This window comes from Nelumbo nucifera, chromosome 8 (genome assembly GCF_055504915.1).
Source record: "Nelumbo nucifera cultivar China Antique chromosome 8, China Antique-T2T, whole genome shotgun sequence".
NCBI classification, from domain to species: Eukaryota; Viridiplantae; Streptophyta; class Magnoliopsida; order Proteales; family Nelumbonaceae; genus Nelumbo; species Nelumbo nucifera.
The window spans coordinates 19,425,205-19,449,824 of record NC_142656.1 but is presented as its reverse complement, the minus strand read 5'-3'; the positions used below and the strand labels follow the sequence as shown (position 1 = coordinate 19,449,824).

General features: G+C 37.4%; 2 protein-coding genes across 3 annotated transcripts; both read right to left on the bottom strand.

The window, feature by feature from the left end:
- Positions 1-2,152: 2,152 nt before the first annotated feature.
- Positions 2,153-8,450, bottom strand: LOC104589055 (FAD-dependent oxidoreductase family protein). Of its 2 annotated transcripts, none has more exons than XM_010247239.3 (9): positions 8,171-8,450; positions 8,011-8,068; positions 5,064-5,172; positions 4,733-4,877; positions 3,805-3,853; positions 3,559-3,702; positions 3,351-3,462; positions 2,743-2,869; positions 2,153-2,643 (listed from the first exon to the last, which is right to left on the bottom strand). In XM_010247239.3, the coding sequence occupies exons 1-9, from the start codon at positions 8,338-8,340 to the stop codon at positions 2,184-2,186; spliced, it is 1,374 nt and encodes a 457-aa protein (XP_010245541.1). In that variant the 5' UTR covers positions 8,341-8,450; the 3' UTR covers positions 2,153-2,183. The 2 variants fall into 2 exon arrangements, with proteins under 2 accessions (XP_010245541.1, XP_088748781.1); XM_088892655.1 differs by having other exon boundaries at positions 8,011-8,090; positions 8,171-8,415.
- A 7,883-nt stretch (positions 8,451-16,333) lies between these two features.
- On the bottom strand, positions 16,334-22,778 carry MCM5 (Minichromosome maintenance (MCM2/3/5) family protein). The gene is made up of 18 exons (XM_010247238.3): positions 22,223-22,778; positions 21,987-22,130; positions 21,720-21,899; positions 21,521-21,619; positions 21,303-21,436; positions 21,096-21,201; positions 20,591-20,725; positions 20,430-20,507; positions 19,933-20,037; positions 19,683-19,774; positions 19,441-19,573; positions 19,266-19,361; positions 19,097-19,188; positions 18,915-19,005; positions 18,413-18,522; positions 17,099-17,228; positions 16,910-17,011; positions 16,334-16,703 (listed from the first exon to the last, which is right to left on the bottom strand). The coding sequence occupies exons 1-18, from the start codon at positions 22,499-22,501 to the stop codon at positions 16,620-16,622; spliced, it is 2,190 nt and encodes a 729-aa protein (XP_010245540.1). The 5' UTR covers positions 22,502-22,778; the 3' UTR covers positions 16,334-16,619.
- Positions 22,779-24,620: the final 1,842 nt, after the last annotated feature.

Sequence of the window (24,620 nt, the reverse complement as noted above, 5' to 3'; positions counted from 1 at the left end):
TTTATTCAATTTTCCAACAATTACTAACTGTTAAAATAACTAGACAAACAATGAATAATCACTTGATTTAAAATTCATAATTATACAAGAATCCTTTTCAAGTGATTCTCTACTATCTATAAATAGGTGTAAATAAGGGTAATTTTTACACCAAAATTTAATTTCCACATTTATTCATGGTTTAAAATATCAACACGCTTGATGCACATTTTTTGCATATCATGCCATTCAAAAGGTCAAAACCCTATTTTTTTGGGGTAAAGTAAATTGAAGATTAGTACACTTTGTGGCTAATCTTACTTTAATATCCAAACTTCAAAATGTGCCACTACAGTACCTGAAATCTCAAATAGTTACTTGATTTAAAATCATAACCGATGTTAGATGGTATGTAAAAGGACACAATTACCCTTTTAAGTAGTGAATAGGTGAGAGAAGCATAATTTTGAAATGGCCAAAATAGTCATATCGAAATCCCTTTTCACTATGATTAGGCACCATTTTTCATTGGAGAAGATGGCGTTGCCATAGAAGCGGAATTTAAACTATCATTGTTGTAATGATTTTTTCAATCCATAACAGGGGGGTTAGACCACCATCCTTATCGGAGAATATGAGTAATTCTTGCAGTTGCCAAGGAAAACAATCAGGGTAAAATGGTCTAAAAAATATTAAAAGAAAGTATTTTTGCCGTTAAAAAAAATTAAGTCACACGTGCCATCACATGATATCATCACATGATATAGATAACTGACAAACTACTAACAACAGGTACTAAATTGACAATTTTGGGGAGTTCAGGCACTACAGTAGCATGTTTTGAAGTTCAAATGCTAAAGTGAGATTAGCCCCAAAGTAGAGGGTACTAATCTATAATTTACCCCTTTTCAGCTTTGGATTTTCATAATAGACATATTAAGAGGGTTTAAATGTGTAAACATAAAGAATCCCCATACACAGATGTTCTCAGTGTGGCTATAGTGATGTGTGGGTAAGAGATCTGAAGTTTTAATGGGTTCAAAAACCAATACGTTAGGATGTTTTGAACCTTGCATTTATCTTTCAATCAAAATTGTTATAAGCTCATAGAAGGCTTTTTTTGGACGAACTTGAATTTTTTTTAAACCCCAAACATTATCTTGTTGGAGGGGTGGCCACCGTAAAATTTTATAAATATAATATTATGAACTTCCACTTTACTAGTTGCAATTATTAAGCAAAGGTTTTGTTGTATCTTGAACTCTTACATCTTGATAGCAAATTCAATTTGCTATGTTGAGACTGATGGACTGAGTAGATGCAGAGATGAATGGCTGAGATCTTGGTGTATCAAACCCGCATACAAAGAGAGAATAAGAGTAACTGCACAATACAGGATCCAAGGCACCTATCTCTCAAACAAAATGCAAGAGAGAACTGTCAAATCTGGATGGAGCCGAAATTTGGAGGTTGCTTGACCTTCCAAGTTATCTTTGATTTTTTTGCACACACTGCTACCTTTGTGATAGCCATATATATAGGTCTTTCCCCAACGTTCCCTTCCTTGTTTTGAGGAGGGAGCGTAACCGACTTAAACGTTTGGAGGGAAGACCAGGTCAAGGCCTCTCTAGATTGAGACAAATGTCTTATACTGACCAAGGATCTATTCACATGACCATCCAGTCTAGACTAGGTCAAATGGATATCCATTGACCCAATAAGAGTTAGAATTTGAATCCAAAATAATCCAACAATATTGGTATCTCCACACATAAAAATATTTTCAAATAAACAATCAAATAAATTTATTTTTTATAAAAAATAAATAAATAAGTAATAATTTAAAATGAATGATTGTGTGTGAGAGTATTGCATGGAGATAACCATAAAATCATCTTCCATCAACATGTGGCTTGTCACATGGCCATTGGATATTCCAGCATATTGAGGATTAAACGAGGGCCTATGGCCACTCTACCATCAGAGACAAATAACATTCTAAAGATAGGATCTTTAAATTGACCTTAAGAGCTTCAATCATGTTTTCTGAAACTATTTTTCCCAATGATTTCTCTGCAAGATGAAAAAGCAACAAAAGGGCTAAAGCATCCTGGAAGCTGGAACATTTAACGGAAAGGTGGATCCACAAAGATCCATAAAATAAACAGGATAATGAGAGTTGATTCTCTTTTACTTTCTTTTCATTATAATAATTTTATTTTCTTCCATGAGGTTAATTCAGAAGGAAGGACATCTTCATTACAAGAAAGTACAGCTCCAGCCATTAATTTTCCAAGCCAACCATGATAAAGCAGACCCCTTGACCCAAGCCCCCCAACCAACCAATATTTAGTTCCGTCTTTTCCATCAACAAAATCATCAATGCAACCCAAAATTGGAAGTGATCCAAGAGGAGTTTTTGGTGGCATGGCTCTCACACCTGCTCTTGCTCCTTTAAAAATCCACTTCTGTATGCCAGGGTAATTGGCTGAGGCCTTTGGTAGAAGCTCTTCGAGAGCAAATGAAGCCTCCTCTGCAGACACATTAGGTGAATAATTTCTTGATTTCCAATCCCATGTTGAGCCCATAACCATATCACGAGGCCCCTGGACGGCAAGCCAAGCATCTGACAAGACTGAAGGGCTATGTTCTCCATATTCATCTCTGAAACACATACATGAAAATGACCCCAAAAATATACTGCCAAAAAGAGAGGAAAAAAAGAAAGGAAAACAAAACATCTGAGTAAAAGATTGATGTTACTCTATATCGTTGGGCAACTGCAGGTGAGCAACAACACCTCTGCATGTCCTCAAAGGGAGCTCTCCTGATAGCTCTGGAAGTGTGCCTGCTTTCGCACCTAGACATATTATTATGGCATTGTATTCCCCTGTACATCATAATTTCAGTTACGACTTGTGATCTTTATCTTGGTCCCTAATGATGAATATTACAATTGGCTTAAAAAATTTATTACAGTTCTAGTCATCTCCAAGTGGATTAACTTGAGAGAGATAGAATCACAACTGAGAATCTTGGTGACCATAACCAGTGGTCCTTTTGGCCTTTACAGGCTTCTTCCACATGCAACAAGAAAAAGCTTAGCTCCAAAATATGTATGTGAACCAACCATGTTCGGTTCAAGATGAATGTGTAATAACTCTAAATACCGTTATCCTTATTCAGGCTTCACAATGCTGGAAAATGCCAGGTAATTTAAATAGAAAATTTTTTAGAAGCATTGAAGAAAATATACACATGCTGCATATACAGGAACAAATAATGGCATGGATCTGTTTTGGTCCTTCTATAACCAATTCACTAACGAGATGCTGATTGAATGAACCTGGAAGTGTAGCATGTGATGTTACCTGCTAGTTCAATGAGTTTGTGAACAGATTTCTTGTGCAAATTTATTTCTTTCTCTTCATAACCTGACACCAATGAACTCTTCACTAGTTTTTTGCATGCTAAGAAAAGTGCCTACAAAATAATCAAAAAACAGATGGTTCATATATGTATTTAGTAAAATCCACAATAGATGAAATGAAATGGGAAATAGGACTGCTTTACTCAGACTTGAAGATAGCGTTGGGGATGGATAGTCATGGCTTCAGGCATAAAAATGGCAGAGAGAGGCACACATATATTGGGAATGAGATTTTGAGCAGCATCCTTATCTATGGACTCTATTCTGCAACTTTCCAGGCAGTTTCGAGCATTCTAATCTCATAAAAGCAATAAACAAAGATCATTGTGAAGAAAAGTTTCAAAAAGAAAGATATCCTAATTTATAATTAAGAAAGTTAAGTTAGAGAAAATCACCTCATTCAATATATCCACATTTTTCATGGTTGCTGGCCTCAAGATGCCCCTAATTCAACATTCATCGGACATGTAAGCTAAGAACAAAGAGATATTTTGTTTGGAAAAATGGAAGAAAAACATGCAGATAATGGAATAGATATCCATAGCCTAGTTCATCAAGAAATAAAGGATAATCTCATAGGGGGCACTCTGACAATTAGTAGTAAACAGTTCATCAGAAAGTATAATATAACTAAAGATCCAAATTAACATTTACATGAATCCATTATTCCATTTGAAGTGCATGTGCAGCATAGTGCATGAACCCCTTTACTAATGAATTTCAAGAGTTTCATTTATGTTTGTGAGAACCAACTCCCACAAGGCTCAAGCACTTTATGACAAGAAGGGTTAATATGTAACCAATTTGGCACTCCAGACGAAGAAAAACTAAAATGTTCCTATGATCCTACATCTACTAGTCTCAACTTTTTTTTCCCAGTTCTTGCCCATTTAAAACCCCAAGCTGAAATTAACAGTTCTGTAATTTTGCACAAGGCTGAATTCTGGTTTAGAGTTTTTCTGTTTGCTTGGGTGATTTCTCATCATCGATTTGATGTAATCTTTGATGTGCTTTTTTTTTCATTTAATAAAATTTTCTTTTTTATTTACTACCAAAAAATCCATATACTTGAACAATTCCACTAATACAACTCATTTGCACAAAATCGAAAGTTTGAATTATTTGCCTAAATTTCTGGTCTAGAATCCATCTCCAATCAAAATTTACTAATATCAGAATACAGTTTATTCAAAATTTTGATGAAATTAAAACTGTACAAACACAGAATAGTTAAATGTAGGTCAAAAAGAAAAAACATTTTGGGCGGTATACAAGCTACAGAAAAATACCAATACATGATGGAAAGAAATTAAGGGACCAAACCTTCTCCAAACTATTGATTCATCATTGTTCTGATTCAAATCTTGGGTTAGCCTGTCTAGCTCCCTAGAGATAATAGCTGCTTCTGCAATGTTTAAGAGCTCTATAGACTCTTTCCAACACTCTGCACCCCTCCAAAGAAGCTTAGCTGCAAAAAATTGAACTGTTTCGCATGACACAAGCTTAAACTAGTGTTATTCCTAGAATGAAGGATGCATCACCTCAGAAAAACAAATGCTTCTTAGCAAGAAAAGTGAAGAGATAAAAGAATGACATCACGTCATCAAGGTCTGACCCATTCATACCCTAAATTAGATAAAAGGAGATGAGGAACCTTTAGGAGAATAAGGATGAATCAGTCCTCCAGAAACCCCAGAAGCACCACCTCCAATGCCAACCTCATCATAGATGTCAATGCATAATTTCAGCTCCTTCGATGCTTGCTGTGAAAGAAGATCATGACAATCAAATAAAAGCATCTGGTAGTGCATGAATCTGGTCACATAAAACATCACTTAGAAACAAAAGCAATTGTTGACAAGCAGTCCAGGCTCATTTCTGTTCCGATAGGGATTTGTCATATGTTCAGACATGGTTACCAGTATGAACTATCCAAATGGTCAGGCCATCTATTGTATGATTTGAAATCTTCCAATCATTTTGACTGTACCCCAGGCTTTTGCTCAGATCTGAGTGCAAGTTGATCAGGTTTGAAGGGATTGAAGGATGGCCTAAGCTAACTGAATTTTGTTATTGTCATGAGGAAACTGTTAAGTATTATACTCCTAATTTGACTACAAGAGTTCATATGAATGGAGTAGAGCAAGTGTCATGAGGATATATGGTAGGCTTTTGATGCAATGGTGTTTTAAGTCTCAACATTTTTACCCGAATTATAGCATTGGAAATTTGGAAGTTAAGGTATTTTGGCACATAACACAATGCACAAAACACAAGTTAAGGTATATGGTAGGCATCACATAAGGCAACTAAAGTGGAAACACCTCCCTGCCGGGAGAAACACCAAAAAGACATTTTCCTCAACACCCCCATGCACATAACCCAATGTAAAGGGTGGTGCCAACATTTGAAGTTAAATCTACCTAACCAAACATGATTTGGTACTATGAAGTCAAAATGCCTACGTGGCACTTAGATGGACTCTAAATGAGAACACAAAATTATGGTTCAAAATACAATTATAATTGTTCCATAAATGAATTAAAAGGGGAAGAAAGTAAAACACTTAAGAATTATTGCCTAAAGAACCCATGCACCTAGCTAGAATCCCTTTCCGATTGTATTAGGATCTAAGCAGTTAGAGGAAGCTCCATTGCAAGAGTTGAAATTGAGGAGAAATCAAGAAGAAAGAAATCTTGGAATATGGGAAGAACATCCTAAGTGGGTGTCATTGTTGGAACCTATAAATCCAGCTATTCCCATAGGGAAGTCCATTAAGAGGCGCCAGGCCGTAGATAGAAAAAGTTTGAAATTACTATCTGCAATAATTACTATTGTTCATAGGAAAATTTGTTCTATGTCCTATTAATTTATGATTTTTATGAGATATTAAAAGTTCCTGAGTGCTAAGCATATGCTTGGCCTATAAAGCTTTATAAATATATTGTTAGGATTTCCCTAAGAGATGGATTGAGTTTTGAAATAAATTTGAAGTGTTTTATTGTGGTACTTAGAGGTATGATCTTCCTCTCTCTCTTATTTTCCCTTTTCAACCTATATATTCTAAAGTGCATGCTCCTTCCTGTAGTCTTCATCCTTTGGCAGAATTTAGCCTACTGTCCTCTGTATTTCCCTTTCTTAAGTTTGCATTAGAGATCTGAAATTCCTCTAATCTCAGTTCTAGATATTTCAGGCACAAAACCATCTTTCTCAACCCTACCATTAAACCCATTCCAGATCTGAAACCATTCCCTTGATTATTTTCAGATCCAACCCCTCCATTAACCCACCATTTCTGAATCCATAGGGCAAACCCTTCCTATCCTATATCAACCTTAGATGGTCCTGTCTGATTGTCATATCACTCCCTAATCCTTTGGGCTAGGATTTCATTACAACCCACTATTTACATTTCTTCCCATCACAAATTCCGTTTGAAAAAATGTTCTTAACAAGAATTTGAATCTCTGAACTAAAAAAGTTGGAAGACAGGATAAGGATTCATCATAAACAATCAAGTTAGCCAAGGAATTGCATGTTAAAGTGCTCTTACCTCCTTCTGGTGATGATTCCTGTTCCAACTTGTAAATTTCTTCCTAAATCTTTATCAGATATCAAATGAACAAGAATTTAAAACTAGCCCCTAGATGCGATTTCACGCAGGTAATGGGCTAAAAAGATATTCCAAAATCCAACATGCTGGTATCTTTAATGTTCAGTAATTTTCCCACCTGAAAGATTTCAATTTTTCTACAATTAATCCTCAAACCACTAGCTGCCTAAGAAACAAAAGGGTACTTTGTCAGTGTTGGACACTTGATGTAACCTCTGCACCAGAGACTTCGTCTATGCCTTGGGCTTGCTGTGTCAGTGTAACATAGGACCCAAGCACTATGATCTGATGCAAGCTGATAAAGTCCAAAAGACCAAGGCTAGCCTTAGAATAGAAGAATCAGATCATTAAGCTGCTAACGTTGAGACCTAAGTAGGAAGGATGGTCCCCATAATTAGAGCCAAGTCATGCCCCAATTTAAGGGCACAATTCTAAAAGACGGTTTACCCAGATTACATAGCCTCCTATCCTCCATTATAAACAAGCAGCCTGAAGAACCGCAAGAAGAAAGGGGAAAGAGGGTAAACATATACATATGATCCAAACTAGAGACAACGTTGGCATACTATATTTCTTCCTGTCAAAGAAAATGCAATTGATAAAATTCATAGGATCACCCAATCAATGTAGAATTCGGGCTAGTTAGGTTGTGCCTATAATTGGGCATCCCGATCCATGAATAACTCGGCAAAAGCATTAGGGTAAACACCCGAAGTACGATGCTTACCAGACTCTGTTACCATTTCCATGCTTTGCGGTGACCCTATTATTCAATGGAAAAGAGAAGATCAAATACATAGCATATAGTTCCATGTTTCACACAAGACCAATAATTTTGCATGACTTCCAAAGAAATGTTCGAGCATTGAAAGAAAAAGACTCATCAGACATATAAACTGAACCATAGTAGTCCAGATTACCGAGAACAAGAAAATATATAAAATTAGTAAACCTACATAAGCACTCATGTATATCCAGGTTCAAGTACCTTTAACAGATGCCAAGCCACAGAGAGTCCAGCAAAACCAGCTCCAAGCACTGCGTACCTGAAACGCGAAGGAAAGCAAACTGGGATTGTTAAAGATATTCAAGCATGCCTTCCTATACATAAGAAGAGATTGAAAAATGAAGAAGGATAAGACGAAGACCTGAGAGGTGGTTGAGCGGAGGAAGTGAAGGAACGGATCGAAGAAGACACAATGGATGATGAACAAACATTTCCATTGGGTTGCCGGTGCCCATGAAGGGTCACCAGAGATTTCCTTCCCAACGGTAACAATATAGGGCTAGGGTTTCTGATGCCAAGATGGAGAACCATCCTATGCTCAGAAGACCAGCACCCTGGCTGACTGGATAATGTCTTCAAGCTTCAGTTTCTTTTTCTTAGCTCTTCTTTCCCGCTCCTACACTACATTCCCTACTGAAGTCCACCTCCTCCAATCCGGTAAAAGAGCCTTAAGCCGGTCTGGTCGAGTCAATGCTAGCTTGAGCGACACTGACGCACTGTGGTGAATAGACCAGTTGGTAAAGCGGTTGAATCCGGTCGGTTTGACAACCGAACCATATTATAGTTGCATGTTGCATGTTGCATCTTTCACCGTATCCATCTCACATTATGGTGGAATCAGGGTGAGGACAGAGCAGGGTGCTGGGGCTGTCAATGGGTCGGTTCTACCCGACCGAATCAAACAGAACCGATTACATCAGTTTTGGTTCTGTTATTTTGTTCCAATTAACAATCAGAGTCGCTTGTGGTTCTTGCCGGTTTTGAATCGATTATTTTGTAAATGATATATAAAGGTTTCTTTTTTTTGTAATTTTTATCTATTTTTTATGTTTAAAAGGTTAAATTTGATAGATAATATATAAGATTAATTCTGGTTAAAAATATTTGATTTATTAACATATAAATAATTTACTAATTTAATGTCATTTTTTATTGAAATTATATTATCAAATATCAAAATTTAAGTTGTTATTTATATAAATAAATATAGATATCAGTATAATCGGGCCTACCGGGTCAGACCTGATTACCCTGATTAACAATTAGGATGGTTTTGGATTTATCATTTTGTCCTCCTAATTAATATTTGTGATGAGACTGGAACAACCTACAACCAACTCAAACTTGATCCATTGAAAACCCTATAGGGTGTACATTAAGCCCCATAAAGCCATCGGCTACACTATGAAAAGCCTGTGGTTGAGTGGGTTTAATCCCACACATCTCGAATTCGACTTTTGTCAACGCAAATCGGTGTTCCGATCAAGCCCTTACAATTTTATATTGAAAATATTTCTCATAAAATAAATCACATAAGTACGAAAATATTCCAATGTAAGATTGTAAAGGCTGTTAGAACGGGCTTTGCCCTGACCGAAAGCGAATTCACACATCTCTTGTTATGGAGGTATGTCAACCGGCTATCTCAATTACTAGGTCATTGTCAAACCCAAAGTCAGCAAATATGACATGAAAAGTCCATGCTTTTCATTTTAATAATGAAAAATACGTATTTCATATATGCATATTTATAAGTATTATAATAAATTACTAAGTTTTCCATCTTATAAAATATATAAAAATAATTGATTTTTATGATAGATTTTATTTATATAATTTATGATTTTTTCATAATTTTTCCATACTTTTGAATCGTTTGGTATTTCATTAAAAACCTATACAAATATGTACCAAGCAACTATGACTCAAAACCACACCTGTCGTGGCAAATCTGATCCAAGAAATTTATCTTGCACCAATCTTACTAGTGTTTGGGGTTTGGGGACTGTTTATTATCTCTATTCTCTAATTTTTAAATGGGGTTTTCAAATAAAGTTTTGTTTGGTTTGAAGAAAAAAGTAAGGAAAGGAAGGGAAAGGTAGAGAAACTTTTATAAACTTTGTATAGATTTTCCTACTTTTTCCTTCAACCAAACGCAGCCCAAGTTTTTAACTGTTTATTGAGTAAGCAGCTTTTGTGTTTGGTGTGACATTTTAAACAGGCTTTTTATTTTTTATTTTTTTTGTTATAAGAGTGTTTCTCCAAAACACCATGAACAAGAAGTCCAAAATTTTCAACCTTGTTTTTTTAAAAAAAAACACGAGTTTTTTGGGTGAAAAACCAAAAAGCATTCTTTTGGCTTTTTTATTAGTCACCCATTTGGGGGGCCTTTTTAGGTGTTTTTGAAATCTAATTTGCATAAACTGAATAAATATTTAAAAAGAATCACCCCCAAACACAGGCTTAACTTGAAAACCAACTTAAGATTTTCTCTATAGGGCCAAAGAAAGGTTGGATGAAATCGGATGGAAATATACCTAAATCCAATATTCGAGAGATCCAAATTCAATAAGCAATAATCATTAATTCATTATTCAATATGCCTTAGTGCCTTACAACTTATTAAGAAGGGGCTTTCCATACATCTCATGCCCAACATTATAAGGAGCTGCTAAGATGTGCGATTGTTTTTGCAAAATAAAACCAAACCAACCATGTTGTCGAATACCTCCTTAATTAAATCTTCGGCCGGTATTTTTGTTTTTGAAAACAAAATCAATCATGTTATAGAACACCATCTCAATCCAATCTGGCACTCCATTTGGTTAATAAGTTAGGAGTCATTTATTAAAACACCCTAGAGTTTCATGGATTTACTAAAATCTGTTCTAGTCTGTATTTAACTAAAACATCTCTTATAGTTTGCAACTGATTTGCTTAGGTTCAATTTGGAAAGAATACAAATACAAATATGTAGACCCCAAAACCTTATACATTGTATTATTTTATATGTATTTATACTGTACATATTTGTATTTGTATTCTTTTCAAATTGAGCCTTAATTGACATTTCATTAAGAACCTTTTATATTGCCATTTAGAAATGGTTATGTGACCATATAGATCAAGTGGAAAGTGTTCAAGGGCATGGGTCTAAGATTGTTTATTCTGAAAATACCCCTTCTACTTCCTAGGGCAGAAAACAAAATTGATTGCACAAAGTGCTTGTCTACGTCTTATCTTCCATTTTTATTTTTTTATTAAATTTGTTTGAATGGATATTAAGATTAAAAATAGAGAAAATTCTCAATTAATACCCTATACTTTGGGCCTAATGCCACTTTGGCCCCCAAACTTTAAAACCCGACAATTCAGTACCCGAACTTTCAAAACATGCCAATCCACTACTTGTTGTTAACTAGCCGTAAAGTGGCATTTGAAAAGACACAAATGCCCTTCGAGTGTCATCTAATTTTCTTTATCAACCATCCAAACATTGATAAAAAATGAAAAACCCCAAGTCCTTGCCTCTTCTATTTAAGAAAGTTGGGATCACTAAAATGTCCATTGAGACCCGACTCCAACTTTCTTGAATAGAAGATGCAAGGATTTGGTACTATTCATTTTTTATCAATGTTTGGATGGTTGATATAGAGAATTAGATGACACTTGAAGGGCATTTATGTCTTTTCAAATGCCACTTAACAGCTGGTTAACAAATTGATTAACAACAGGTAGTGGATTGGCATGTTTTGAAAGTTCATGTATTGAATTGTCGCGCTTTAAAGTTTGGGGACCAAGGTGACACTAGGCCCAAAGTATAGGGTACTAATCAGGAACTTCCCTTAAAAATATCTATTAATAGTTGTTATTTTTTTATGTATAGTACCACAGGGGTACTATTGTACTTTTACTCTTTTTATTTTAGTTGATGTCGCCCTACTATATATATCAAAAAAGTTGCATTGCTAGCAGGATCTGAAAGGAGAAGTCAAGTGAACAGTTTTTTCTTCTTCGCACCAGATTTCCAGAATTTCCGCCCTCATCTGTTGTTTGATTGATTGAAGATCTCACACACTAAAGTAAATTTTCTATCTCTCTCTCTCTTACCTTTTTTTCTGGTCGTGTGCCAAGGCAGAACCTGTACTAGGTCTGCTGATTGGATGTGAGGTGATCAACACCAATTTCTTTCCTTTTTTGTGGGGTCGACTAATCCCTGTGAAACTGTTGGTCGTGAGGACCTTTTGTGTGCTGCAATAGCAGCTTTTATGGTGAACTAAGGGTCAGAAAGTGACCAGTACCTCTTGTGTGCTACAACAACAACTTTTATGGTGAACTGAAGGTCAGAAAGTGACTAGTACTTGCTGTAACAATAGTCCTATTGATGCGTAGGTCAAGAGATGACCTGTATGCACTGTGGCAACACTTGTGATGAGCTTATAAGTCAAGGGATGACCTGTTAGTGCTGTAACAACACCTGTGTTTTTACAAAAGGATGTGTGTTTCTGAAGAAAAAAAAATTGTTCCCCCTCAGTGTTGAATTTCTTTAAGACTGTGTACCCCATTTAAGAGTTGTTTTTGAATATGAAATCATGAGTGGTGAAGATTCTGCTACATCCGGTGTTTCCTCAATGCTGAATGGAATGAGTGGGGGTGTAGACCTATCCTTTCCCATAGTTGTTATTCCTCTTGATGGTTTAAATTATTTAGAGTGGTCAAGAGGGATCAAACTATAGATCATTGCAATGGGAAAGATAGGTTATATTAAAGGGAGAATCAAAGAACCACATTCGGGGAGTGCTAAATATGACAGACGGAACTGGGAAAATAGCATGGTCATGTTTTGGCTTTTAGTTTCTATGCAACCTCAAATAAGAAGGAATTTCATGTGGACTGAAACGACAAATGAGATTTGGGAACAAGCAAAATCAACATATTTGGAACTGTGACACTATGCAAAAATCTGCCAGTTACAGGCAGAATCATCTACTTGTAAACAGGGGGAGAGGTGTCTATCTGTATACTACTCAGATAGAGTGCAAAGCCCCACATCAGCTTCTCTTTTCTAAGGCCCCCCTTCTTTCCATTCCTCCTCGTGTGTTTGGTTATCGTTGCTTTGTCCAAAATCTGTCACCCACTCGTGGAAAATTGGACCCACGTGCTATTCCTTGTACATTCCTAGGGTACTCATTCACTCAGAAGGGATACCGTTGCTTTGATCCTGTTTCTCGAAAATTCTATGTTTCCATGGATGTCTCTTTCTTTGAGAGTGAGCCTTTTTTCCATGTTTCTCCTCAAGGGGAGAGTAGGAATGAGGAGAAATAGGTTCAACTCTCTCCTTTTCTTGATCCTCCTCCTTTTCATGTCTTCTTTCGTTGTTACAAAGGCCAACCAAATTCAAGAGCTGTGGAGAATCCAGAAGTTGTACCTCCAATGCCATTAAACTCTTTGGGGGTGGATCATACTCACTCAGGTATCTTGGTTCTCATTGATGTTCCTAACCCATTGCAATTGATATTGTTGTTAATGACCTTGACCTTCCTATTGCTCACAGAAAAGGTGATAGATCGTGCACCACTAAACACCTCATTTCCCACTTTATTTCCTATGAAAACATTTCACCCTCTTTTCGAGCCTTTTTCACATCCATTGATAGTGCCCCTATCCCTAAGAATGTGCAGAAGCTCTTTCAGTACCTGAATGAACAGATGCTATGAAGAAATAAATTAATGCCCTTCATAAAAATGGCACATGGGAACTTGTATATCTTTCTAAGGGAAAGAATCCAGTTGGATGTAAATGGGTATTCATAGTCAAACATATGGTTGATGGCACGATGGAGAGGTATAAAGCTTGTTTAGTGGCAAAAGGGTTTACATAAGTGTACGGAGTTGATTATGCAGAGACATTTGCACCCATTGCCAAAGATGAACTCCATTAGAGTTCTATTCTCTCTTGCTACTAATCTTGACTAGGATCTACATCAGCTTGATATTAAGAATGCAATTTTGAATGGTGACCTTGAAGATGAAGTTTACATGATACAATCCCCTAGTTTTCAGGCTCAATGCAATGAACAAAAGGTGTGCAGGTTGAAAAAGTCTTTATACGGGCTGAAACAATCACTGAGAGCCTGGTTCAGTAGATTTCATGCAGCGGTTCAACAAAAAGGATACAACCAATGTTAATCTGATCACACATTGTTTGTGAAAAGAGGAAAAGGTAAAATTGTTGCTTTGATAGTACATGTTGATGATATAATTATCACTGGTGACTGGAAGGATGAAATCCAAAAGTTGAAGAGTTTTATTGCCACATAGTTTGAAGTAAAGGATCTAAGTCCTCTAAGATACTTCCTAGGAATTGAAGTTGCCCGTTCAAAAAGGGGTATCTTCATTTCCCAAAGGAACAATGTCCTAGGTTTACTCCAAGATACAAGAAAAATGGGAGTGGAGCCAGTTGATTCCCCTATTGATCCTAACCATAAATTAGGTGACAACCAAGGTGAACATATCAAGGATGTGGAATAGTTTTAGAGATTTATAGGGAGATTGTTATATCTTTCTATGACCCGCTCAGACATTGCTTATGCAATTGGTGTCCTTAGTCAGTTCATGCATGCCCCTATGACCACTCATCTTGAAGCAGTAGAAAGAATCCTCTGATACCTTAAAAGGTTTCCAGGTGCTGACTTGTTGTTTCAAAGGGACGAACATTTGAAAGTTGAAGTGTATACTGATGCAAATTGGGCAGAATCCCTAAATGACAGAAAGTCAACTAGTGGCTACTGTACCTTCATAGGAGGAAATCTAGTTACTTGGAGAAGCAAAAAGCAAAGTGCGGTAGTTAGATCCAGTGCTAAAGCTGAATATCGAGCAATGACTCATAGAGTGGATGAGATTATGTGGATAAAGAATCTATTGAGTGAGTTGGGTTTTCTAGTGGACAAACCTATGACCCTATTCTGTGATAACAAAGCAGCTATAAACATTGTTACTAACCCTGTGCTACATGATAGAACTAAATACATCGAAGTCGATAAGCATTTTATCAGAGATAAGGTTATCACAAGGGAAGTGTGTACTTCCTATGTCAACTCTGATGATCAACTTGTAGACATCTTTACAAAAGGACTACACCACTCACGACATCATGATTTATGTGATAAGTTGGCCATGATTGACATCTATGTCCCAACTTGAGGGAGAGTGTTAACCGTTGTTATTTTTCCTATGTATAGTATCGTAGTGGTACTATTGTACTTTTACTCTTTTTTGTTTTAGTTGTTCTCGCCCTAGTATATATATTAAAAAAGCTGCAATGCCACTAGGATCTTTTGCTCTTAGTTCTCTCTTTTCTCTTCTTCTTTCTCTCTTTTCTCTCCTTCCATTCTTCTCTCATGCATAACAATATCATTTTAGTAAACACCCATCTAGATAAGTGGCATCTTATTTTATCAAAGCTTCTCAAAAATGACCATTTGCACTCTCAAACAAATGCTTACTTAAACATGTCGATCCATTTAAAAAAAGTATGGACTTCAAATAATAGTTACCTCCACTCTCAAATAGAGAAAAAAAAAACAACAAAAACTAAACTCATTTCAAATAAAACTTGACTTAGTTATTTGGTACATTTCCCGGTAAATAAACAATCCCCTAACTTCCCCGTTGAATTTTGAAAGTGAGTTAAGTCAGCTCACGAGGAATAAGAACCACAGAATACCATCTTGGGTACTAAACACACAAGGTCCCTGAAATGTCAAGGACGTCAAGATTAACTCTATCAATTCTGTACTCGTCACCGAGATGTGTTGTTGGGGCAGAAGAGGGATGCACTATGGGGGCATCAATGCAAATTCATATGCCATTGCCATGGCCATGATTTTTGAATCACCACCGTTGATCCAAATGATTGAACCATTTGGCCCAAAGACCATTCAGGCAACTGATTCTGTTTTATCCCAAGTCCAATCCGTCAAAAATCATTGAACCAGTCAACCTGTTGATCCAGATGGTCAAACTGTCAACCCATTTGACCAATTCAATGGTTTTTGACCATTTTTTATTTTAATTATTTTTATCTTTTTGTCAGAACAAGCCATCAATTCAAACTGGACCCATCAACCTAAAAACCGTTGACTAGAACGATTCCGAATCTTTTTTTAAAACATTGGTCATGGCTACCCTGACTGTACTTGTTTTGACGAGAATTAAAATAATAACCACTAGGGGCAGTAAAATATTCAGGGTTCAATTGTTTAACCAACTTCAGCTTCAGCCATCCATCAAGGAGCCACCTCTTCTGTTTCTTGCATTCGGATAAGCTTTAGGTGTGCTTTGAGCCCAAAATTACGAAGCCTCGGTTTTAGACTTCGAACATGGGGACTTGAAAGTGCTTAAAATATTTTTCGGATTAATCGAGTTTCCAGAGCCAAAAGATGAAAAGCAAAAGCTTATCCAAAAGGAACGTTATTCACCCAAGCAATGCAATAAGTTTTTCAGTTCAGCCACTCCAACTGTTATGAAAGGGCCCTTATCATTGACTCTGATAAATGACACCAGTATATTAATGCAGTCTAATAATCAAATACAAAGAAAAAACATATAGCTGATTAGGTGTATATTACAAGCTGACAAGTTGCATTTTGCACGGGTATCAGACAGAATGTATAAGATTATAAATTGGGGCCAAATCCAGCAACTCCATCTTGAGAATACAAACTGTCGGTTACTCCAGTGGCATGAACAATCTTCCATTGCTTCCATCGGTACTATCTTTTCCCGAGAGGAAAAGAGAATCCCAAAAAATCATGCCTTACGAACTATAACACGCCTTTCTCGCTTGTATTCAACTTCATCTCTCTGGTGCAAAATCAGCAGAGCTCTTCTCACCTGCCAAATGCAATAATACCAATCAGAACAATAATGCGTACAAACTCAATTACCAAGGAGATGGTGAGGACAAAAATAATGCTCAAGGGAAAGGAATCCATGAGATGGAACATGTTAACGACATAGTCGGGGCAGCGAGCTACTATATTCATCCAACCCCATTCTATTGGCACATCATGGACAAAACATTCATAACTATCACTTACTATGGACTCATTTAATCCCATTCTGGTGAGGTCATCAATCAGACGCCTCTCTGAAATTTGGCTCCCAATTCCCATTCTTCTCTTTATCTGTGTCTCAGCTTGCTGTTTGCACAAACCAAAACCAAAATGACAATTTTTTCAATCCATAAACTGAGAAACATAAATCATGTCTAATTGCCTACAGCAGACCTTAATCTCGTTTGCCATCTCAGCAGTCAGATTTATATGTTGATTTATTCCAGATCGTGCTGCATCCATTGTGGAAACGTTGAAGAGACGTATTGCTTCTTTAACATGATCCTCAGTTGCAACATGAGACCTAAAATTCAAGTTTCAGACAGTACAGGACCAATCAGTCATGATATGAAGATATATCAAGTCTGCATACGTGTGTGGTTAGTGGCAGCCTAAATAGATTATGCCAATGGAGAGCCATTTATCTGGCAATAATGACAACAAAAGGATCCGAGCTCCAACATGAAGATAAAATAGTTGGATACTCCTTGCAAGAAATGGCATTTTAGGCAAAGAAGTAATGCTAGGTTAGATATGTCCAAGAAGTAAAAGAAGATAGTACTGTCTGAAACTGTATGAAATATCAAGCACATGGACGCATAAATAAAGGGAAAATATATATGAAACGGATGGAAGAGGTCAAATAGGACACCGATTTACTATCTCCAACATAAATCAGGCCGACTTGTGACCTGGGAGGTCTGGTCAATTAGGTCTTTACATGCATGCCATTCATCCCTAATATCCTTTCTATGGTATCTAACAAGAACAATCTATGTCCCTCAAAACCATCATTTAATGTTTGATATGCATGCCAAAGTTTTATGCATTTCCTGTAACATTTTTCATGTACTAACCATGTGAAAAGTGTGAATTGAAGAAAACCTATGTTTGTCCAACAGTAGAATGTAGTACCTTGTTGGAACAGGAAGGTAAATTGAGGAAGGGCAAAGGTGGAATAAATGAAGAGAGTCACCAGAAGTCAATAGAAAATGGATTTGAATCCCACTTTGTACTGACTACATTCATTTTATAATTGTCTTATACGAAATGAGCTGTATGGGCATCCCATGAATTTGTTGAGGATAGTTAAGTTTGACATTTCTTTTCATGTTTGCCATAGACCCACATATTTATGTCTAAGCTACATAGATGATAATTTTTTGTCTTGATATATCCCATCCTAAATATTTATCACACAACAAATATAGCTTTAACTTGTTATGATATCATGCAATTATAGACTTTAATTATGAAAAGTTACATTGATCTTAACTTGAAATTTAAAGAATTTTTTTAACACTCAAAAGTATGGATATAGAATTACAATGTCTAAATTGGTTTTGGTAATAACCAGACTGGTATTAAGGCCAAGGTCCTGCTTTTGGAATTACATTCCAATTTTTGTCTTCAGAAGCAAATGGACACAAAGGAAAATATCAGTTGTGAACAAATGCAAAATTTAAGCATCATTCAGGAATTACTTACAATCTCATCTTTGCAAGGGCCTCGCTTAACCTTATTATAGCTTCCAGCTGCCTTACAGTAATTGGTACTGCAGCAGACTCCCCTGATTCATTTGCCTGTTGTCTCATATCCTGCAGGAACCAGAAAGATGGGGGCAAAAACCAATTAGTAGATTATGGGACTCAAAACAATTACCCTACAAACCTATTAAAGTCCAAAAAATGAATGCAAAATGCATCATCAGATTCACTCAATAAGTACTGGTTCTTGAGCCCCCTCAGCATGTTGCCCAGAGCAGGTATATATGTTGCACAGAATTAGGTCAGACATGCCAAAAGAATAAGAATGGGGTTTTAATCTTGAGAGAAGCCACTTTATGGCCCCAAAAAAGCCCAAGGTTGGTCCATAGCCAGACTACCCTTCCAAGACCCAGGATAGTTTGGACCTTCATTGGACAATGACCTTACACAAAGACATCCTGAGATAAGTGCTCATCATAAATAGAGATAGAACACAAGCCTACCTGTCTGATTTTAACATAGTTGTTCTGCAGCATGGTAGCTGCAGACTCTGATAGGCGGGGATGGCATTCAGTTCGACAATACTGTATGTATCTGCAGACAGACATAAGAATCAAAGAGTTCATATTGTGTATTTTACAAAGCAATCACATGGAATAACAATAATTAGTAACTTAAAATACACCTTTTGAGCCAATTCTCTTCTTTTGAAACTCTAGTGTCAGTTGAAGCTGCACCAGCGGAGGCATGGACTTTTATAATATGGCTAGCTATAAGCTGAAATGAGATAAAATCACGTTAAATAATGCAATGAAGTATGAGAACAGTAGCTGGGCAAGATTGTTGCTGCATACCTTATCCTGACTGTACATCCTGACATCTTTCACAATGAAGATCAGATCAAATCTGGAAAGAATTGTTGTCTGCAAATCAATGTTATCCTGTGCAGTCTGTAAATGGAAATATTTATCTGAGTTGACATGTTAAGAGAAATTTAAACCATCAATGTGATTTCCACAAACAATTGACCTTTAGATCATCATAACGTCCTGATGGAGGGTTAGCAGCTGCAAGCACAGATGTTCTGGAATTGAGAACAGTTGTAATTCCTGCTTTGGCAATGGATATAGTCTGCTGCTCCATTGCCTCATGAATAGCAACCCTGTGAGATAGAAATAATAGAACTCTTGGATTGAGATTTGAGAAGTTCATATAAATTTGGGCTTTGAGGACAACAAGAGCTATCAGGTTTTAATTCCATTCTAAATTACCTGTCTTCAGACCTCATTTTGTCAAATTCATCAATGCAAACAACTCCACCATCTGCTAAAACCATGGCTCCACCTTCAAGATAAAACTCACGCTGGAGTTGCATATAGTATAGTATTAGATAGAATGTTATAAAAAATGTATTGAGGGTCAAATTGGTTATCCAATCCACTAAAAATAAATTAAATGGGAAAAACCTAAAAGATCCACTAAGAACACATGCATATTTATCAAAGAATTCAACTCACTTACCGAGCTGCCATCACGAATCACCGAAGCTGTAAGACCAGCAGCAGATGAGCCTTTCCCTGAAGTATAAACAGCAATTGGAGCTGTCTTCTCAACGAACTTAAGAAACTTCATAGACATGGATATTTATCAGACAAATACAGTATTGTATGGTAATAACAGCATGACCATATCACATCTTAAATTCTTGTCTAAATGAGTACCATTCTAAGGGGCCAATACTTGGTGTAAAGGTAAAATATCAGGCTGGCATGTGTGAGAACAAAGGTTTAAGTCTGACGTGGCCAATTTGCATGAGAAAAAAAAACAAAGTTTGGACCATACCCAGTCTACTAGCCCCTCCCAAGACCCCAGATAACTGGGACCAACATTGGACAATGGCCTTTTAAAATGGGGACCATTCCCTCTCCAATAGACCAGAATTCTTTATCTGATAATTTAGGTTGTCATTACTTCAACAAACCAAAGAGCTTGTTAACAAAGCAATGCACAGAACAAACCTGTGATTTAGCAGTAGATGGGTCTCCCAATAATAAGACATTGATATCACCTCTTAATCGCACACCATCTGGTAATTCCTGCATTTTTGTAGGAAGTTAGTGGGCTACCAAGAATTCATACCCAATTTGGCAAGACAGGTAGTTATTGGTAAACAGTATACCTTCCTTGATCCTCCAAATAAAAGACATGCAACAGCTTTCTTCACATCATCATGACCGTATATGGAGGGAGCAATCTTGGAACATATATTCTTATATGAATTTGGATCTCCAGCAAACTTTTTGAATTCTTCTACCTGGAGAAAAAGTAACATTATTTTACAAGAAACAAAGAAAATACAAAGGAAGATGTGCAATTTGAAAGAGCAAGCACTCTCCCTGCTAGCAGCCAATGTTGGCTATGCCCTAAGCAAGGAAATTTCCCCCACATACATTCCAGTATAGCATGGCCCTACAAACTAAATTATCTCAACTATGTGAAATTTCATTCTTCAGACCTCAGTTTCATATCCTCTCTCTTTGAATTAACCAGTTCAAACTGTTATTCAAATGCAAATGAAATTCCACATCAAGGGGACCAGAATAATTAATTTTCAACCTCTATAGCTCTCTGATAATTTAGATATACAGATAATATTCACGCAATCATGCTGCATCAAGCCTCACCTCCTCCTGAGTGAAGGCAGAGGGACCCCGAGAGGTGGCTTCATTAGCTTCTTCCATTCCTACAACCCTGATATAAGGCTGTCTGATTGCAACAGCTCCCTTTTGGCTGCAAAAGAATAATGCATTAACCACACTGCATAAAGCATAAATTGATCAAGTATGTTAAGGCATACATGAAGGTATATGGCAACAATATGAATATCTTACGCAGCAGAATTGGCTGCTTGATAGATACTATAAATTCCCATGATGGTTAATCTTGTTCCAGGTACGATTGTTTGGACGAGGTGGCGATCCACAGAGAGAAGTATATTTCTTGGAAGCTCTCCAGTGGGTACATCCTATTAATTTGAAATAAAAGCCCATTAGTCAGAAATAATTTAACTTCAACATCACAGTATTGTTCACTAAATCAAGACGCCTACCTCAGGGTTCTCCTGCAGTTTCAGGGTCTGTTGATCTACATATTTGCTTTTATCAGGAACCACAATCCAAGGATCTATTGGGCAAGGTTCCTCCCCAGGCTACAAGAACGTTCGGTACTTTTGTAAATATAAATTCATGAATGAGTGTCTCCTTTCATTCTAGTTTCAAACAAAAATAATAGAATGCGAGAGACCAAACCTGAGGGACATGGTCACATGAGCGAGGAACAACAGCCCCACCAAGTCCAGGACGGCAAGGAATTGTCTTGGTATTCTTGCAATTCTTACACAGAAGAGTTACATATGTCGCCTTGGCCTTTGTTCTTGAAGCAGCGATTGTTATCCCGGAGATCTTAACAAGCTTCGATATATACTGAGCCTGCTCTTTGCCAAAAAGAAAAATTATACCAATTTCAACAAGCCCATTTCATGTTTTTAGAAAACACATATACGAAACAATACTAACTCCAAGAGATCGCATGGAGACTGAATCCTCCTTCGAAGTCAGTAGGATCTGCACCTCACCGGTTACCGGATCTTCCATTTCTCCAGTTTCTCCGGCAACTTTGGATTTCAAATTTGCAAGTACTTCTGCCGCTGCGGTCTCAAACTAGAAAGGGAAAAGGAGTCCAAAATATAAGACCCAGTGACAAAACCCTAGAACATAAGGTTGAATCTGCGATTAAGAACAATATATAATACCAGAGGCAAGTAATCGGCAGGTGAAGAGCGGAGCTTGCTGTGGACATCGGCGTCGAAGGACTCAAGGTGATCCATGTGGACGAGGAGGAATTTGGGGTTGTGGAGAAGGCTCTCCCTGTAAGGGAACACATTCTTCTGGGTTTCGTAGTTGCGGATGAACTCTTTGAACTTGAGGAGGACGGAATGGCGAGTGGCCTTGAACTGGTCGGATTCACCGCCACCGCGGGGGAACTGAGCTTGATCGCTGTAGAAAACAGCTCCTTCGTCCCACCCCGACATCTCTTCTTCTTCTTCTTCTTCTTCTCTGCAACTAGTAGATTAGGAAGGGTGGGGGATGGGGTCGTAGGGCAGAAGTGAAATATTATGCCCTACAGTTTTTGGCGGGAAGAATTTGGCGGGAACGAGGGAGTCAGTTAGCTTGGGGTCGAGGCACGTGCATTGGAATATTTTCCCAGCCCTTTCCCTTCATTTCCCTACCTTTTCCTACAAACGCAGTACCTGATTTTTCTGGAATAGCACCCTCGAGCTCCATTTTCAGATTACCGTTTTTCAGCGTAGCGTCTATGTCTAGTGCCGTTTGGAGGGCTTTTTACGTTGGTGCTTTTGGCGATGTGAGATGGGACCCATCAAAAGCATATTAAGGGGTGGCCACGAGCCGGTGTCAAGCTTGAGCCTTATACTATTCGGCTTGACTCACATCAAATCCACCCCTATCTATGATAAACAAAAACAATTGTACTCCGATTGAGATTTATAGGTTTGTGTAATAAAACTAATAACAATTGGGGGAAATGGATGCACAATTTGCATTCAAAGTTGGTCAATATAAAAAGGTGAGTTCCAATTTGGGGTGCAACGTGGATAAATCCAACTTGCAACCTAACCCGAGTTTTTGCATAAATTGGGCCTAAGTTTTTAGGCTATGGGTTACGTTTGGGCCTAACCTAAACTTTAGTTGGACCTAGATTGGACCCTCTGAGGCTGAATAGTTCAAGCCCGGCCCAACCCAAGCCCTCTAGAACAAAATACATAGATATATGTATTATATTTATATAAAACATCGTTTTTTTCTATTTATACATATGTAGACTCTTAAATTGGGCCACAAAACCTAATAAAATAGGTTTGGCCCTTCTTGCAAAGCTGGCCTAGAGATTCTATTCTTTTGATGAGAGCCTGTGGAAACAGCTAATTGAAGGAATATACCTAAAGAGGAAAAACTTTGGGGCAGTAAAGCCTCTATCAAATTTTTCATGGGGCTTTCGGAGCCGTCTGGCTAGGAGGGATGTGTTAAGAGAGGGAGCTTGTTGGAGTGTGGGTGATAGGATTAATATAAATATATAGGATGATCCTTGGATCCTGAGCCTTCCGGGATTTAGGCCAATGGGGCCCCATCCAAATCCAACCCATGTTAATTGGGTGTGTGACTTAATAGACCCTCAGACTAACAGTTGGGATGCAGATAGAGTGGCCGAGTTTTCTGACTCAAGGACATCTCCTCTTATTTGCTCCTTAGACCTGCCCAGATCAGGTGGTGTAAACAAATTAATTTGGGTGGTTGATCCCAAGGGTCATTTCTCAGTTAAATCTGCATACCATGTAGCGAGGAATCTGTTGTACCCTGTAGAGGCATAACCTGTTCAAGGTTTTTTGTCACCAAACCTATGGAAAATAACTTAGAGGCTAAAGATCCCCCCAAAATTGAAACTCTTTTTGTGGAGATGCTGTCAAAATAGTTTAGCTGTTAAGGAGGCCCTTCTGAGAAGAGGCTTAGGGGAAAACGATTTGTGCCCAGTGTGTGGATCTAAACCTGAATCCATTATTCATGCTTTATTATTCTGTGATCATGCCAGAGCTTACTGGTTTGCCAATAACTTATTCTCTTTATCCTTGGTGAGAGGACTTGGAGCTGGCCTAGAATCTTCCTTAGGGGAGAGAGGATTGCAAGCTATAGAGTCTCCAGTTTTATTAATTTGGTTCATTTGGAAAGTTAGAAATAAATTGGTGTTTAATGGCGAAAATCCTAACCCATCTCTTTCTTCACTTTTTTCATTTAGATTGATGGTGGCAATGAATAAAGCTTTTCTTCGAGAATCAACAAACTATTCCATATTTGATTCTTCTTCAAGCAAGGAGTGCTCCCTGGAGAGGCCAAGTTTTGATGATTTTTGTGTGGCAACAACTGACGGTAGCTTTTCAAAGAACTCAGGTGGTTTTGGTTTTGTGTTAAGGTCCAATTCCGGGTCAGATATGTTAGTCTCCTGTGGAAGATGCAAGGCTGTTTCAGCTGAATTTGCATAACTTTTTGCAATTAGGGAATGTTGTTTAGCAGTGAAAAACCTGGGTTGGGTGTTTGTTAAAGTGGAATGTGATGTTGTGAATGTAGTAAAGAATCTTT

Excerpts from the sequence above, each read along its gene's own strand:
- LOC104589055 (XM_010247239.3), bottom strand. The coding sequence starts at position 8,340 with ATGGTTCTCCATCTTGGCATCAGAAACCCTAGCCCTATATTGTTACCG. Across the intron at positions 3,854-4,732 it reads GAATCAATAGTTTGGAGAAG|GGGCATCTTGAGGCCAGCAA; the intron begins GTTTGGTCCCTT and ends ATGTTGAATTAG. Across the intron at positions 2,644-2,742 it reads CAGTTGCCCAACGATATAGA|AGATGAATATGGAGAACATA; the intron begins GTAACATCAATC and ends TATGTGTTTCAG.
- MCM5 (XM_010247238.3), bottom strand. The coding sequence starts at position 22,501 with ATGTCGGGGTGGGACGAAGGAGCTGTTTTCTACAGCGATCAAGCTCAG. Across the intron at positions 21,202-21,302 it reads CAAGCAGCCAATTCTGCTGC|CCAAAAGGGAGCTGTTGCAA; the intron begins GTAAGATATTCA and ends ATTCTTTTGCAG. Across the intron at positions 16,704-16,909 it reads TGGGATTAAATGAGTCCATA|GTGAGAAGAGCTCTGCTGAT; the intron begins GTAAGTGATAGT and ends TGCATTTGGCAG.